The sequence below is a fragment of the Oryctolagus cuniculus genome, chromosome 3 (genome assembly GCF_964237555.1).
Source record: "Oryctolagus cuniculus chromosome 3, mOryCun1.1, whole genome shotgun sequence".
Taxonomy (NCBI): domain Eukaryota; kingdom Metazoa; phylum Chordata; class Mammalia; order Lagomorpha; family Leporidae; genus Oryctolagus; species Oryctolagus cuniculus.
Genome location: NC_091434.1, coordinates 37003705 through 37021861, shown reverse-complemented (window position 1 = coordinate 37021861; position 18157 = coordinate 37003705). Strand labels below are relative to the sequence as shown.

At 42.0% G+C, this 18157-nt stretch overlaps 1 protein-coding gene across 1 annotated transcript in view; it reads left to right on the top strand.

Annotated features, from left to right (window-relative positions):
* Window positions 1-18157, top strand: part of NBEAL1 (neurobeachin like 1) — a 211464-nt gene that overhangs the window by 18365 nt on the left and 174942 nt on the right. The window contains 2 exon segments of the mRNA XM_051849252.2: window positions 8927-9018; window positions 16957-17118. Of these exon segments, the coding sequence (XP_051705212.2) occupies window positions 8927-9018; window positions 16957-17118 (254 nt within the window).

The window sequence follows — 18157 nt, the reverse complement described above, 5'->3', positions numbered from 1 at the left end:
ATGCCTGTCCCTGTCAATTTGTTTTTGATCCCAATATAGTTGTGTGGACGAAAATGATAGCAAGAAGATTAAAAAAAAAAAAAAAGCCAAACAACAACAACAAAAAACTCAGTATTTGGAAGCCAAGGAATATACTTTAAAATTAAACCTTGGTTGAAAACAAGCAATAAGGAAAAATTATACTTTTTTAAAAGTACCTTTTAGAAGTTGTTGGGAGGGAGGGAGGTATTTGGTACAGAGTTAATGCTGCTTGGGGTGGATTCAAGTCCAAGCTGCACTTAGATACCTGCTAATGAATACCCTGGGAAGCAGCAGGTGGTGGCCCAAGAGCTTGGGTCCCTGCCACCCACATGGGATTGTGTTCTGGGCTTCTGGCTTCAGCTTGTCCTTTCTTAGGTTGTTGTGGCCATTTTGAGAATGAACCAGTGGATGGAAGATCTCTTTTATTTCTGTCTCTGTCTCTCTTTTTCTCTGTCTTTCTAAATAAGCAGATAAATAAAAAAGTTTGTGGGAAGGACACTATAGCATTACTTTGGCAAATTTGTGGCTATACACACACACGCACACACACACATATATGATAGAAATAGATAAAGGTTGAAAATTGATGGATTAATTGTTTGGGATAATCAGCCTCTACAATCTCTACCTCTTGGTATTTATAGCCTTATATAGTTCACACATTATACCAGGGTTAGTCCTTGCCATCAGTAAAATTTGGCAAAAGTAATAGTGTATCATTTCTGAAATTAGATTATTAAAGACAATGTAGTTTCCATCTCAGGTGTTGTTTTTTATTGTGGTTATTGTTTTAAAATACCACTCCCTTTGAGGAAAGCCATGTGCTCTATTACGAATATCCCTATGGAGAGACCTGTCTTGTGAAGGACTAAAGCCTATTGCCAACTACCATGAGTGAGTTTTTAAGTGGTTCCTCCAGTCCAGTGAAGCTTTGATATGAGTGCAGCCTCAGGTGACATAATCATTACAGACTCTTGAGAAAGACTGAGGTGGAACCACCTATCTGAGCCACTCTTGAGCCACCACTGTTCTGAGCCAAGGAGCAGTGAGATAATAAAATGTTGTTTTAAGCTGTTGTTTTAGGAGAGCTTGTTATGTAGGAATGGGTAACTAGTACATTTAAGAAGATCAGAAGAGGACAAAACCAAAAGAAAATGAAGGGAATTGGAGTGTTTTTAATGTGGAAATTCTCAAATTTATTGTACTTATATTTGTTGCATGGAATATACATGTATCAGAAGGTTGGCATGTATTAAAGAATAGGTTTAAATTTAATATATTGTCAGAGGGGTCAACCAACCAGGTAAGCCACTGGTTAAGGTAGCCACCTCCCTGTAGCCACCTCCCTGTTTAAAATATTCACCTCCCTCATCAGAGTAGGTCCTATTTCTCATTTCAACTCCTGATTCCAACTTCTGCTAATTTGTATTTGTGAGCACAATAATGGCTTAAATGGTTGGGTTCCTGCCACCCACATAGGAGACTTGCATTGAGTTTCTAGCTCACATTTTTGGCTTACTGAGCCCTGGCTATTAGGGGCATTTGGACAGTGAACCAACAGATTGGAGTTCTTTCTCTCTCTCTCTGTTTCTCTGCTTCTCAAATAAATGTAAAAATATAAATATCATATATTAATATCTACCATCTTCTTGCAATGAATGGTATAAATGCAATGATTATATGTATAGACACAACTTTTTTAAAAAATTCAAGAAATAGAGATTGTTTCCATGTGCTGGTTCACTCTCCACGTGCCCACAATGGCTGGGGGGCTAGGCTGGGATTGAAGTGGGAACTGTGAACTCAATCCAGGTTTCCCAAGTACATGGCAGGAACCCATTCGCTTGAGGTGAACATTTGGCCCAGCGTTTACGCCGCTACTTGGAATGTCCAAATCCCTTATTGCAATGTCCTGGTTCAAGTCTCAGGTCTTTATGATTCCAGCTTCCTGTTAATATGCATCCAGGGTCCCTGCCAGTGGGAGAGCTGGATTGCCTTCTTGGCTCATTGCATTAGCCTCACCTAGCCCTAACTTCTCTGGGCATTTGGGAAAGGAATCTGTGGATGGAGATTCCTCTTTCTGTCTTTCAAAAAAAAAAAAAAAAAAAGAAAGAAAGAAAGAAAAGGAAAGAGCAGCCCAATCACTTAGCCATTACCACTGCCTCCAGGATCAGCATTAGCAGGTCTGTAGGTAGCTGGAGTCTGGAGCCAAAGCCAGGAATCAAACAACCCAGGCACTCTGAAGTGGCTGCCGATGTCTTAACTGGCATCTTTTTTTTTTTTTTTTTTTTTTTTTTTTTTTGGCAGGCAGAGTGGACAGTGAGAGAGAGAGACAGAGAGAAAGGTCTTCCTTTGCCGTTGGTTCACCCTCCAATGGCCGCCACGGCCGGCGCACCGCGCTGATCCGATGGCAGGAGCCAGGAGCCAGGTGCTTTTCCTGGTCTCCCATGGGGTGCAGGGCCCAAGCACCTGGGCCATCCTCCACTGCACTCCCTGGCCACAGCAGAGAGCTGGCCTGGAAGAGGGACAACCGGGACAGAATCCGGCTCCCCAACCGGGACTAGAACCTGGTGTGCCGGCGCCGCTAGGCGGAGGATTAGCCTAGTGAGCCGCGGCGCCGGCCTTAACTGGCATCTTAACCATTGGGCTAGGCTTATGTCCCTTTGGATATACTTTTTAATTGAGAATCTGGAAGTAGATTTGAGAGTAAATAAATAACTCTTCCTTCTGCATATTTTTCTATTGATTTTATAAGGAACTTGCAAGATTTTTTTTTTTTCCCATAAAGCACTCCTAATGAAAAAGACTTGATAGCAGAGTTTCTGTGGTAGTAATAGTTGTGGTAGCTGACATATTTTGAATGCTTGCTAAATGCCAGGCACTGCTGAGTGCCTAATGATATTATCTCTTAACCTTACAAGGTAGGAAGTATTTGTCTTCATTTTGTAGATGAAGAACAGCTTAGAGGCATGAAATAATCTCCCCAAAGTCGTACAGATAGTAAATGCAAAGAGATTAGAGGGGAAAATGAAATTAAAATGAGGTGACAAAGGAGATCATGAGATCTAAATATGTATATCATAGTACATTCCTTTTTTTGTGGGAGTTTCCTGATTTTGGCATATGTAGGTTATGAAGATAATATTGAAATGCTTTGCGTATATGCTATATGCTAAGCCATGTTCTAGGCCCTTGGCATTTATTAATTTATATAATTTTCACAGCAGTCTTGTAAGATGGGCACTATCATAATACATTTTTATGGAGGAAAAACCTGATGTACAAACATAGCATGACTCATTGAAGAAAGTGACAACAGGGTTTAGAGTCCAAATAATTTGGCCCCAGCACTCCTGTACTACTTTAAACATTTGTGAGTTGGCTTAATATTATACAAATGAGTACTGTGGTATTTCATCATATGAAACATCTTTTTTTTTTTTTTTTTTTTTGACAGGCAGAGTGGATAGTGAGAGAGAGAGAGAGACAGAGAGAAAGGTCTTCCTTTTGCTGTTGGTTCACCCTCCAATGGCCGCCGCGGCCAGCGCGCTGCGGCCAGTGTGCTGCGGCCGGCGCACCGCGCTGATCCGATGGCAGGAGCCAGGTACTTATCCTGGTCTCCCATGGGGTGCAGGGCCCAAGTACTTGGGCCATCCTTCCCTGCGCCCCCGGGCCACAGCAGAGAGCTGGCCTGGAAGAAGGGCAACTGGGACAGAATCCGGCGCCCCGACTGGGACTAGAACCCGGTGTGCCAGCGCCACAAGGCGGAGGATTAGCCTATTGAGCCACGGCGCCGGCCCATATGAAACATCTTAAGCATGATGTTTAATTAGTGTTGTTCCTGGTGTGTGGAGATCTTTGTTTTTACAGCCTTTGGAGCAAAGTGTAACTCTTCTGAGGGTTTTTTCCTGGGCTGTATGGAATGTGACTATTTTTTTGTGTTAAATTTTTTTAAAATATTGATTTATTTATTTGCAGGACAGAGTTGCAGAGGCAGAGAGAGAGAGAGAGAGAGAGGTCCTCCATTCACTGCTTCACTCCCAAAATAGCCACAGTGGCTGGAGCTGGGCCAATCTGAAGCCAGGATCCTGAAGCCTCTTCTGGGTCTCCCACGTGGGTGCGGGGGCCCAAGTACCTGGGCTATCTTCCACTGCTTTCCCAGGCCAAAGCAGAGAGATCACAAGTGAAACAGCTGGGACTTGAACCCGTGTCCACATGGGATGCTGGCGCTGCAGGCAGAGGCTGTACCGACCACGCCACAGTGCCAGCCCCTGTGTTAAACTTTTTATGGCCTTGGGTTTAGTGATTATGACTAAACTCCCCTTTTCCTCTCCAAGCACTAACATAAATGGATAGGAGACATTAGACAAGTTTTATATCTTAGAACTTTCCTTTTCTAACCTCTAAAGTGGGGGAAATTAAGTCACCTTCTCTGAATAGTTGTGAGGGAGGCAAATGCTCAAGAAATTGTTAGTTTCTTGAAATGTCATTTCTCAGTAAATGAAAAAATTCCATATTTAAGTACCTTTCTTTCCTTTATAGTTGCTCAGTGTCTTAGGAGAACTTTGTGCTTGCCAAACACTTGGTAGCCCTGACCTTTAGAATTTGACCCAGATACTATAGAGTTCCTCAATAAAATATGAAAAGAAATGCATGAATTCTTTATAATGTTGGGAGACTGTTTTATGTCTCACTTCTACTGAGAGGTAATACTCTATTAAAAAGGAACAACGATAAGGAAAAACTCCAGCTACTTGTATTTTCTAGAATTTTATCTTGAATGGAAAAATGAATGAGTGACTAAATGAATGACATTCTGATTGGAAGTAGAAAAAGCAACTAGTGAAACTTGAGAAAATTTCTCACAAGAGGTTGTTCTTTGAGATATTTCCATCTTTCATTTTCAGTGATGATGTAAACAGTGGTAATTTACAAGCTGAGTTTGGAACAGTATATTAATAGAAAAAACCAAATACACAAAAGGTCAACAGTTCCTGTATATTCTGGGAACATTCTTTTAGATTCTGATATGTGGTATAATGCTTTTTCAGAAATACATTGCTTAGGTTCTTTTCATGCAAAACCAGTGCTTAAACTATTCAGTGACTGGGGCTGGTGCTGTGGCACAGCAGGTTAGGCTGCCATCTGTAGTGCCGGCATCCCTTATGGGTGCTGGTTTGTGTCCTGGCTGCTCCACTTCTGATCCAGCTTCCTGCTAATGTGCCTGGGAAAGCAGCGGAGGATGGCCCAAGTGCTTGGGCCCCTGCACCCATATTGGAGACCCAGATGAAGCACCTGGCTTCGGGCTGGTCCAGCCCTGGCCATTGTGGCCATCTGGGAAGTGAACCAACAGATGGAGGATCTTTCTCTATCTCTCCTATGTTTCTTTGTAACTCTGCCTTTTAATAAAGATATATATATATAATATAATAAAGATATATATACACACATATATAAAGTATATTTTATATAAAAGGCTATTCAATTACTAAATGACTAAAACTCCTGAATCACATATTGAAGTACTGAGAAAGCAATAAAAAAAACTTAGTACGATGCAGCTTGTATATGTGTGTGTGTGTATATATATTCTTATATATATATATATTTAAAGATTTATTTATTTGAAAGGCAAAGTAACAGAGGGAGAGGCAAAGAGAGATTGTTCATCTGCTGGCTCACTCCCCAAATAGCAACACAGCTGGTGATGGGCTAGGCCAGAGCCAGGATTCTGGAATTCCATCTGTGTCTCCCATGTGGGTGGTAGGGACCCAAGTACATGGCCCTTCTGCTGCTGCTTTCCCAGGCACATTAGCAGGGAACTAAATTGGAAGCAGAACAGCTGGGACTTGAACTGGCACTCCTTCATGAAATAGAAATCCCTCTTTCTGAGGGATTATTTTTTTTTTAACTCAGCTTTATTGAGTTGTCATTTACAAACCATAAATACACAATTTTTTTAAAAAAATTTTTTGACAGGCAGAGTGGACAGTGGGAGAGAGAGAGAAAGGACTTCCTTTTCCGTTGGTTCACCCCCCAGTGGCTGCTGTGGCCAGCGTGCTGTGGCCGGCGCACCGCACTGATCCGAAGCCAGGAGCCAGGTGCTTCTCCTGGTCTCCCATGCGGGTGCAGGGCCCAAGCACTTGGGCCATCCTCCACTGCACTCCCAGGCCACAGCAGAGAGCTGGCCTGGAAGAGGAGCAACTGGGACAGAATCCGGCGCCCCAACCAGGACTAGAACTCGGTGTGCCGGCGCCGCAGACGAAGATTAGCCTATTGAGCTGTGGTGCCGGCCAGTACACAAATTTTAGATGTCAGAAATGATGACCTTTAAAAAAACCTATTTTACTTGAAAGTTAGAGAAGACAGAAAGAGAAAAAAAAGAGATATCTTCCATCTGATGATTTACTTCCCAAATGTGTTCAACAGCGGGGCTGGGCCAGGCAGAAGTCAAGAGTCCATGTTGGTGGCAGGGGCCCAAGCCAAAAATGATGACTTTTGATATGTGCAAACATTTTGTAACCATTACCTAATCAAAAAATGGGAAATGGGGCTGGTGCTGTGGTACAGCGGGTTAATGCCCTAGCCTGTTGTGCGCCAGTTGGAGACCCGGGTGCTCCACTTCTGAACTAGCTCTCTGCTGTGGCCTGGGATAGCAGTGGAGGATGGCCCAAGTCCTTGGGCCGCTGCACCCGCATGGGAGACCCGGAAGAAGCTCCTGGCTCCTGGCTTCGGATCGGCACAGCTCCGGCCATTTTGCAACCAGTTGGGGAGTAAACCATGAGATGGAAGTCCTCTCTCTCTCTCTCTGCCTCTCATCTCTGTGTAACTCTTTCAAACAAACAAATAAATAAATCTTTTTTAAAAAATGGGAAATTTCCATCACCTAGGAAGTTCTTTTCTGTGTCTCCTTGTTCCCCGTTTTTGTCATTCCAAAAGTAGCCATGGATCCGATTTTTTTGTCAACATAGCCTGCTCTAGAATTTCTTATAAATTAAACCCTACTGTGTATATATATGCTTTGAAGGCTGGCAGCTTTTGCTCAAATGCTTTTGAAGCTTTTATATGTTGTGAGTATCAGTGGTTTGTTTTCTTTCCTGGGTGACCTTCCATTGTATAAATATTCCAGAATATGTTTATTCATTAACCTACCAATAGAGCTTTTGTTTGTTTCTAAACTATTAAAAATAAAGCTTCTATGAATATTTTTGTATAAGTTTGTTTATGGATATATGTTTTCATCTCTCTAGAAGAGAAATGGCTGGGCCATATGATCAGTGTATGTTTAACTGTAAAGAAACTGTCAAATTGTTTTTCAAGTGATGATACCATTTAAAAAATTATTTGAGAGAAAGAGAAACAGAAAAAGAGAGTTCTCATGTGCTAGTTTACTCCCCAACTGCCCATAATGGCCGGAATAGGGCTTGGCAGATCCTGGAGCCAGGAGCTCAATCGAGGTCTCCTGGTGGGTAGCAGGAATCTAATTACTTTAGTCCTCACTGCTGCTTCCCAGAATTTGCATTAGCAAGAATCTGAAGTTAGGAGCTGGAGCCAGACACTGAACTTAGTTACCCTAATGTGGGACATAGGCATCTTCACCACCATCTTAACCATAAGCTAAAGTCTGTCCCAAGCCTCTCTGTCTTCTTAATGGTACCTTTTGAGGAGTAATAGCCTTTACATTTAATCAGTAACAATTTTTTTTTTATTTTTGACTCACGATTTTTATGTTCTGAGAAATGTTTTCTTTATCCCTAGGTAGGAAAGATACTTTATATCCTAGAAGATTTTTTATATTACTAATATTGATCTGTTTCCAATTTCATCTTATTTGTGCATTTTACACTTTTCATTAATTTGTTGGACAGATATTTATTGAGCACCCTTTTGGCGTCAGTCACTTTTTTTTTTTTTTTTTTTGACAGGCAGAGTGGACAGTGAGAGAGAGAGACAGAGAGAAAGGTCTTCCTTTGCCGTTGGTTCACCCTCCAATGGCCGCTGCCGCCGGCGCGCAGTGGCTGGCGCACTGCGCTGATCTGGAGCCAGGAGCCAGGTGCTTCTCCTGGTCTCCCATGGGGGTGCAGGGCCCAAGGACTTGGGCCATCCTCCACTGCACTCCCTGGCCACAGCAGAGAGCTAGACAGGAAGAGGAGTGACCGGGACAGAATCCGGCACCCCAACCAGGACTAGACCCCGGGGTGCTGGCGCCACAGGGGGAGGATTAGCCTATTGAGCCATGGCACCGGCCTGGCGTCAGTCACTTTTATGGTACTAAGTATTGATTAGTAAACAAAAAGGTGAAAAATCTCCACATTTGTAAAACCTACATTCCTAGGGTAACAGTCAGTGAACTAATAAATAACTAAATTATAGAATATGTTGAAGGACCATAGGGCTTGGAAACAGGATTGGATAAGATCAAAGGCAGCACGAATGTTTGCAGTTTTTAGAAAGCTGGTAAAAAATAGGCATCATTGAAAATTTATCATTTAAAGAATGACTTGAAGAAGATGAGGGAGTTAGCCATTCCTGTATTTAGGAGAACAGTTATTTGGGATAGAAAAACCAACCAGTGTAAAGGCCTTTGGGTGGGAGCATGTCTGGCATGTCCCAGGAACAGCCAGGGTGGCCAGTGTTATATGGGGTAACTGGATAAGGTTACAGTGATATGAGAAGGCCAGTTGTTTAGAATCTGATAGGGCGTTGTTAAGATTGGCTTTCAGTGTAGTGGAGAGTCATTTGAGTTGTCATTGTATTTAACGTATTTTAAAACAGACCTACAAGTATGTCGTCCTCAGTATCACTTAAAGATTTCATTATTTCTTCTTTATCTATTTAAAGTGAAAGTCTCCCTCTCTGTCCCCCAGCAGACATATTTAATATTACAATGGTTTTCTTATTTCAGAAAGATCCAGATTACCTGAAGCTGTGGTTGGACAATTTTGTTTCTAGCTATGAACAATTCTTAGATGTTGACTTCGAAAAACTGCCTACCAGGTATGTAGAAATACTAATTTCTCACCCTTAGATAAGTTTGTTCATTTTTGGTACAAAGGTTTCCTTGATGGCATATGGCAAGAATGGCAATTATGTTACACTCTTACACTTTTTGCTCTTATGGCAGACTACTAATTGAACACAGTAGTCTTTCTTGGTGATACTAAACTTGACTTCTAGAAGCCACTTTTCTGCTTTGATGATACACTACCAACTGTGTGTCCTGCAAGTCACTTCGTTTCTGACACTAACTAACCAGTGATAGGACTAAGTCTGACAATGGAAGGACAGAGTCCTTCACAAGACTGTCCTCACTTCAGACATCATGTCCTGGGGCTACCCACACTTCTGCCCAAGCGGCTGTAATTCAGGGTTCTCAGGCCCCTCTCAGGAATTGTAACTCACTATACTTAGACAACTCAGAAAGCACTGCACTTAGGATTCTAGTTTTGTTATAGGACACATGTAGAAAGTTCGTCCTAGATGCAGAACTTTCTTGCCCTCTCCTCTTGGAGTCAGAAGCATCACTGCTGATGTTTGCCCCTGAACATTGTCCCTGAACGTCAGTGTGTTCACCATTCCAGAAACTCTTTAAAGGTTTTATTTATTTATTTGACAGATAGGGTTACAGACAGGGAGAGACAGAGAAGTCTTTCATCCACTGGTTCACTCCGCAGATGGCCACCATGGCCAGTGCTTGGCTGACCAGGAGCCGGGTCTCACACGCTGATGCAGCGGCCCAAGCACTTGGGCCATCTTCCATTGCTCTTCTAGGCCATAGCAGAGAGCTGGATCAGAAGAGGAACAGCTGGGACACCAACCAGTGCCATATGGGACGCAGGCTTCTGCTCAGCCTACTTTACAACAGTGCCACCTGCTCCCCCTGCCCACATGAAACTCTTGGGCACTCTGAGTGGCCAGAGTTTTACTGGGGTCTTATTACATTATTGACCATGTGGGGAGTTGAACTCCATTTACAACCCCTCTCCCTTTCCAGGAGGTTGGTGGGAGTGAAAAGTTCCATCCTGCTCATGCTTGGTCTTTCTGGCCCTCCCATGCGAACTGAATCATTTCATTTACATAAACTCAGGAGTAGTCCCAAGAGACAAAAGATACTCCTGTCACTCAGAAATTCCAGAGTTTTTGAAACTCAGTGGTGTGAACCTAGGACCAAGACTAGACATGTATCCTTTACTATAACTTGGATATGCAAGTTCAGACTTATTTCCATTTCTGGTCTTAGAGCAGAGGCTTTGAAGACAGTTAGTGTTAGAAAAGTATTTAAATTTTTTAAAACTTGATTTAAAAATTGTAAGATGGAGGAAAATTTCAAATGTTTTAAGAAAGTACAACTGAAAGTACAAATCTTTTATACCATTCCTATACCCACTCATGTTTCTAGATTCTCAGAGTTCCCAGGCCACTTCCCAGGTAACATGTTCTCTATATCTCAAGCTATATTGAAAGGCTTGTAGTTGTTAGGCTAGAGAAGTTGGCTAGAATGAAAAGTAGGAGAATTGAGGCAGGTATTTAGCCATAAAAAGAGCTACAGTCGTAGTTATGTGATGAGAGAGAAAGGGGAAAGTTAAGGTATTGGTAGATGATGAGAAAGAGTACCTGGAGAATGAACAGCCTGGTTGGGGGAAAGTATTTGCAGTTGAGGGTGTAGGTAGGCAGTTAGAGGGAAGGTACAGGAGATTTAGTCTGGAGAAGCAAATAAGCACCACCACCACACCACCCTTGTCTTTTTTTTTTTTTTTTTTTCTTGCGATAGATAAGAGTATTACTAAAAAGTTTTCTGTATGAGAATATCATGATCAGCTTTGTTTTTGTTTTTTCAAGTCATTTCGGGGGGCTGGCTTTTTTCAAGGCCTGCCTCTACTTCCAATCCAGCTCCCTGTTAATGCACATCCTGGTAGGTAGCGTTGATGTCTCAAACAGTTGGATTGCTGCCACCCATTTGAGAGACCCAGATTGAGTTCTGGGCTCCTGGTCTGGGTCTGGCCCAACTTTGGTTGTTGTGGGCATTTGGGGAGTGAACCAGCAGGTGGAAGCTCTGTCTCTGTCTCACTTTGCAGAGGTTGCATGGAGAGTGTTTATTTTTTTTAACTTTTATTTAATAAATACAAATTTCCAAAGTACAGCTTAGGATTACAGTGGCTTTTTCCCCCCATAACTTCCCTGCCACCCGCAACCTCCCATTTCCCGCTCCCTCTCCCATTCCATTCACATCAAGATTCATTTTCAATTATCTTTATATACAGAAGACCAATTTAGTATATATTAAGTAAAGATTTCAGCAGTTTGCACCCACACAGAAACTCAAAGTGTAAAATACTGTTTGAGTACTAGTTATAGCATTAATTCACATTGTACAACACATTAAGGACAGATATCCTACATGGGGAGTAAGTGCACAGTGACTCCTGTTGTTGTCTTAACAATTGACACTCTTGTTTATGGCATCAGTAATCACCCTAGGCGCTGTTCATGAATTGCCAAGGCTATGGAAGCCTGTTGAGTTTGCCGACTCTGATCTTATTTAGACAAGGTCATAGTCAAAGTGGAAGTTCTCTCCTCCTTTCAGAGAAAGGTACCTCCTTCTTTTATGGCTGGTTCTTTCCACTGGGATCTCACTCGCAGAGATCTTTCATTTAGGTTTGTTTTGTTGTTGTTGTTGTTTTTTTTTTTTCACCAGAGTGTCTTGGCTTTCCATGCCTAAAATGCTCTTATGGGCTCTTCAGCCAGATCCCAATTCCTTAAGGGCTGGTTCTGAGGCCAGAGTGCTGTTTAGGACATTTGCCATTCTATGAGTCTGCTGTGTATCTCGCTTCCCATGTTGGATCATTCTGGAGAGTGTTTAAATTTTTTCTTTTTGTTTTTTGAAAGGCAGAGTTACACAGTGAGAGAGACAGAGAGAAAGGTCTTCCTTCCATTGGTTTACCCCCAAAATGGCCGCTGCGGCTGGCGCACAGCGCCGATCCAAAGCCAAGAGCCAGGTGCTTCCTTCTGGTCTCCCATGTGGGTGCAGGGCCCAAGCACTTGGGCCATCCTCCACTGCCTTCCCGGGCCACAGCAGCGAGCTGGACTGGAAGAGGAGCAACCGGGACAGAGTCTGGCACCCCAACCGAGACTAGAACCCGGGGTGCTGGTGCTGCAGGCGGAGGATTAGCTTAGTGAGCCTCGGTGCTGGTCGAGAGTGTTTAAATTTAAAGCAAGAAACCCTGTTAAGAAATAATAGTGCTAATCCAGAGAGGAAATCATTATGACTGGACAAGATATTGAACTCAAGAAAGGATATGGCTATGCTGAGGAAGGATTACTACTTTATTATTAATAAATATATAGTTTCAGATTTTTTTCCTTGTTACATTATTTGTGGTAAGTTTATAAAGGTTGGAAAGTATTAAATCTTGAACTGTCATCAAAATAAGATTATGTTTAATGATTTCTAATAAAAGTATGCTTGTTGTTTGTACCTAGTAGTATTTTTTTAAAGATTTATTTTATTATTTATTTGAAAGACATAGTTACAGAGAGAGAGAGAGAGACAGAAACAGAGGTCTTTACCCAATGGTTCACTTCCCAGATGGCTGCAAAGGCTGGAGCTGCACTGATCTGAAGCCAGGAGCTTCCTCTGGATCTCCTACATGGGTGCAGGGGTGCAAGCAGTTGGGCCATCTTCTGCCTTCTCAGGCCATAGCAGAGAGCTGGATCAGAAGAGGAGCAGCTGGGACTAGAACCAGCACCCATATGGGATGCCAGCACTTCAGGCCAGGGCTTTAACCTACTGTGCCACAGCGCCAGCCCTCCTAGTAATACTTCTAAAAATTGTATTTATTTTCCTTTATTTGAAAGGCAGAGAGATGCATAAATAACAGAGTTCTTCTACCCCTGGTTCACTCCCCAGATGCCATTAACAGCCAGGGCTGGGCCAGGCTGAAGCCAGGAACCTGTAACTCAGTCTGATTCTCTCATGTGGGTGGAAGGACCTGGGTACTTGAGCCATTATTTCCTGCCTTCCAGCAGGAAGTTGGGTTGGAAGTGAAGGATCCTGGACTTGAACTAGACACTCCAGTATGGCATGTGGTATCCTAATGTCCCAACAACTGTGTCAGATGCCTTCCCTGAAGTACTTTATTTTAATGATTTGCAACTCACTTTAAATAATATGTCTAAGGATTCTATTGAGTAAGGATTTGACCTTTGAATGTTTGGAATATTGGAATGAAAGCTTCTAAAGTTTCTAATGTAGAACAGATGTTTAGCCTAGCAGTTACCACATCTAAGTGTGAGTTTGATTCCTGGCTCCATCTCTGACCCTAGTTTCCAGCCAGATTCCCAGGAAACAGCAATGATTACTCATGTAATTGGGTTCCTGCCACTGTGGGAGACTTGCCTTCCTGGCTCCCAGCCCCAGCTGTTTTGGCTGCTTAAGGAGTGAACCAGTGGATGGGAGCTTTTTATTCTTCTGTGTTTCTCTGTGTAGCTCTCAAATAAATTTTTAGAAAGTATGAAGTTTCTAACATGCAACTGTTATTATCCATACATTATAAATGTCTCTTTTGTTGGGAGATCATTTCCAAACATGTTATTTTGACTTATATTACTACTATGTCTAAAGAAAGGAGAGAATACCAAGAACATTGCTTTATTTATGATATACTTGGTGTGGTTTAAGTTGTGTTTGATATCTTTGTCAAAAAATTAAATTGTGGGCAGGACATTTGGCCTAGTGGTTTAAATGCCTGTGTTCCACATGGGAGTCCTGGCTTCACTTTCAGTCCCGGCTTCATTCCCAATTTGAACTGCTTGGCTTATGCAGATCCTGAGAGGCAGCAGTGATTGTTTGAGTAATTGGATTCCTGCTACCCACATGGGAGACCTGGGTTGAGTTTTAGGCTCCCAGCTTCAATATTATACCATCCCAGCCATTGCTAGAATGGGGGGGGGGGGGGGAATGAACCATGGATGAAAACTTCTCTTTCTATTTGTTTCTCTGCCTGTCAGAAACAAATGAATACCTCCCCAATCCTAAACCATGAATAATAGATTTTACTAGTAAAAGCATTAAAAATTCAACTGGATGTTATTTGCAAGATAGTATATTGTTAGTCACACCACCTTAATGATGAGAAAATCATAATCCTCATTTAAGCTGACTTTAAAGAATTTCCAAGGAAAGAATTCAAAACACAGACAGAGCTTTCTACCAGAATTTAAAACCTCAGACTTTAGACTTCTTCGTGTTAGACACAGATAACCATTAGTTGCTTTTCACAATAGACATTCAACAGCCAAGTGGAGACATGAAACAGATTTCTGAAGTTTAGGAAATTGCACCAAAAGGAGGTTGGAATTTTGGACAGTAAAGCCCCAGAGGTGGGAAAATGCTTCCAAGTTCTTACAGTGCTCATTACTTTAGGAACATGGCCCAAAATCTCAACTTCATCTCTAAACCATTCTAATTAAGCCTTACTTTTACAATGAGAATTAGTAAACATACTCTTCTTTTAGAAGCTAAATTTTTAGACTATTTATTTAAAAAAAAAAAAAGGTACAAATTAGAGAATGTGAAGACCAAGGGCAAAAATAAGTACTTTTTTTTTAAAAAAGATTTATTTTATTTATTTGAAAGAGTTACAGAGAGGGAGGTCTTCCATCCTCTGGTTCACTCCCCAAATGGCCGCAATGGCTGGAGCTGAGCCGATCTGAAGCCAGGAGCGTCTTTCACGTCTCCCAGGCAGGTGCAGGGGCCTAAGGATTTGGGCCATCCTCTGCTGCTTTCCTAGGCCAGTAACAGGGAGCTGGATCAGATGTGGAGCAGCTGGGACACAAACTGGCACCCATGTGGGATGCTGGTGCTGGAAATACTCTTTTAAATAACTGGGATTGGGATGGGGGCTGTGCTGTGGCTTAGTAGGTTAAGCTACCACCTGCGATGTCAGCATCCCATAGCCGTGCCAGTTGGAGTCCTGGCTGCTCCACTTCCAATTCAACTCCCTGCTAATGTGCCTAGGAAAGCATCAGAGGAGGGCCCAAGTGCTTGGGCCCCTGCACCCCATGTGGGAGACCTGGATGAAACTCCTGGCTCTTGGCTTTGGTCTGGCCCAGCCCCAGCTGATACAGCCATTTGAGGAGTGAACCAGTGGATGGAAGATCTCTTTCTCTCTCTCTCTTTGCCTCCCCCTCTCTGTGTAACTCTGCCTCTCATGTAAATAAATCTTTAAAAATTATGTAAAAAATAAATAGGATGAAATATTAGAAATCTAATGTTTTCGTTTTGGTGACATGTTTTTGGAGAAGTAGGAAGAAATAGTTTAGCTTGGTCTTGAAAATTATGTTTAAGTGTTTGTTTATTCTCTGGAAGCAACAATGATTTTTCTAGCCACTACTTTTTAGTTTGTTAGGGGAAGACTGTGTTAAAAATGAGAGGTTTTCTGGTACTGCCTATAAATGAGAGACAGTTAAAGAATCCAAAGCTGCAAGTGACATGGTGCCAAAGCCAAAATGAGACATGGTATTTCTGTAACTTGATAGTAGAATTTGGCAGTCTTTGTAATGTTCTTTATGGTTTATTTTCTGTGTAATTTAATTAAAATAAGGTGTTCATTTTATAAAACACTTCCTTTATGTTGTAGAATGGTTCAGAAAGAGGCAAAATATATTTATCATGTGAATTTGTGTGATTACTAGTGATATGCTTCAAATTCTTCTGTCTGCAGTGAATCAAGTGGTCTTTTACTGAATGTAAAAATGTTAGTCGTATTTCACATTAAACATTGTCTGCAGAAGAGACTGCTATAAAGTCATTTAGTCATGGGAGCTTACATTCAGTTACACAATGCTAAACTTTTTTAGATACTTTATTTTTATGCACTAGTTATGATTTCTTTTTTTTTTTTTTTTAATTTTTTGACAGGCAGAGTGGACAGTGAGAGAGAGAGACAGAGAGAAAGGTCTTCCTTTTGCCGTTGGTTCACTCTCCAAAGGCCGCCGCGGCCAGCGCACCGTGCTGATCCGATGGCGGGAGCCAGGTACTTATCCTGGTTTCCCATGGGGTGCAGGGCCCAAGCACTTGGGCCATCCTCCACTGCACTCCCTGGCCACAGCAGAGGGCTGGCCTGGAAGAGGGGCAACCGGGACAGAATCTGGTGCCCCAACCGGGACTAGAACCCGGTGTGCCGGTGCCGCAAGGCGGAGGATTAGCCTAGTGAGCCACGGCGCCGGCCTTAGTTATGATTTCTTTAGAAATAGTATATATATGGAGCTTGTACTGTGGCCATCTCAGGTAAAGCTATTACCTGCAGCACCAGCATCCAATATGGGTGCCAGTTTGAGTCCTGGATGCTGCATTTTCAATCTAGCTCCCTGCTGATACATCTGGGAGAGTGGTCGACAATGGCCCAAGTCCTTGGGCCCCTGCCCCGTGTGGGAGACCTGGAAGAAGCTCCTGGTTCCTTACTTTGGCCTGGCCCAGCCCTGGCCATTGCAGCCATTTGGGGAGTGAACCAGCAAATTGAAGACCTCTCTCTGTCTCTGCTTCTCCCTCTCTGTAACTCTGCCTTTCAGATAAACAAATAAAGCTTAAAATAAATTCTAAATATTTCAATTAAAAATAAAAGCAACTAAGGATACTAGCCTCTCTCTTTCTGTCTTCCCTTCCCCATCTCAGGTTTTCTTCTCCTTGTCTGCCTGTCTCTGTGCCTCCCTTGCTTACCTTTCCCCCTACTCCTTCCTCAGCAAGACTCCTCTGAAGTCAAACTCATTGCTTAGCTCTGGTGATCATCTAGTGATGCCTTGTAAATGAGATGGCACAGAGCTATGTAGGAAGAATAAAAGAACTTCTTTAGAGTTGAAAATGTGGTTCATTGAAGTGACAGAGTTTTTTTTCTTATATTACAGTACTGTTCTTAATTTTTTCCCCTTATGTTGTAGGGTAGATGATATGCCTCCAGGAATATCTCTGCTTCCTGATAATATTCTGCAGGTTCTGAGGATCCAGCTCCTCCAGTGTGTTCAGAAAATGGCCGATGGGTTAGAGGAACAACAACAGGCCTTGTCCATTTTGCTTGTCAAGTTCTTCATTATTCTTTGCAGGTAACTGGTACAGAAAATAAATTGATTATCTGTTTTTTAAAATAATTGTTACCAACTTGATAATAATAATAATGCACTAATGATGTTTGTTGTTCATATGGAGCTTTAAAGAGTGAATGCCCCTCTTGCAATAGGCTTGGGGTTTTTAGTATATTGGAAAGCCTTTTAGTTACTAAACCTAGTTTAAAGATATTCAACCACGATTTTTTTTCTACCAACCAGGACTTTTAAAATTTGCTTTATAGTGTTAATCAGTGACAGGAATTTTTACTAAAGCAAGAAATTATTACACCAGGGGCCGGCATTGTGCCTCAGCGAGTTAAGCCTCAGCCTGAAACACCAGCATCCCATATGAGTGCTGGTTCGAGTACTGGCTGTTCTGCTATCGATCCAACTCATTGCTGATGCACCTGGAAAGGCAGCAAAAGATGCCCCAAATGCTTGTGCCCCTGCTACCTATGTAGGAGACCTGAATGAAGTTCTAGGCTCCTGGCTTCAGCCTGGCCCAGCCCTGACCATTGTAGACATTTGGGGAGTGAACCAGCAAATGGAAGATACTTGTCTCTGTCTCTTCCTCTCTCTCTCTAACTCTGCCTTTCAAATTAGTAAATAAAATCTTAAAAAAAAGAAATTAAAGAAGGAAATTATACCAGTTTTGTCTCTGTGGTTCTCATCTGTAACTGAATGCATATTTTTATTATAGTATGTTATTGCTTATGAAAATGTTTTTCTGTCTTCCAAATATTTCCTTTTAACATTTTACTGAATGTATTATAATTATTCTTGAAGTTGTCATATTTTCCAGGTTTACAGACTATGTGATACTTAAATTTTGAGGTGCATGAGTATCAACTTGGAAGCTTAGAAATAGAGAGCTTGAAGCTTATTTATAGAAATTCTGATTCAAAAGAGCTCACACACCTGGAGTTTTCAAAAATTGAATACTAATCTGCATATAAAAATTGAAAATAGGAGAATCATTGAGTTGACAGCATAAAATGCTATTGCAAATCTGCCTTATTCCAAGTAACTTCCTATC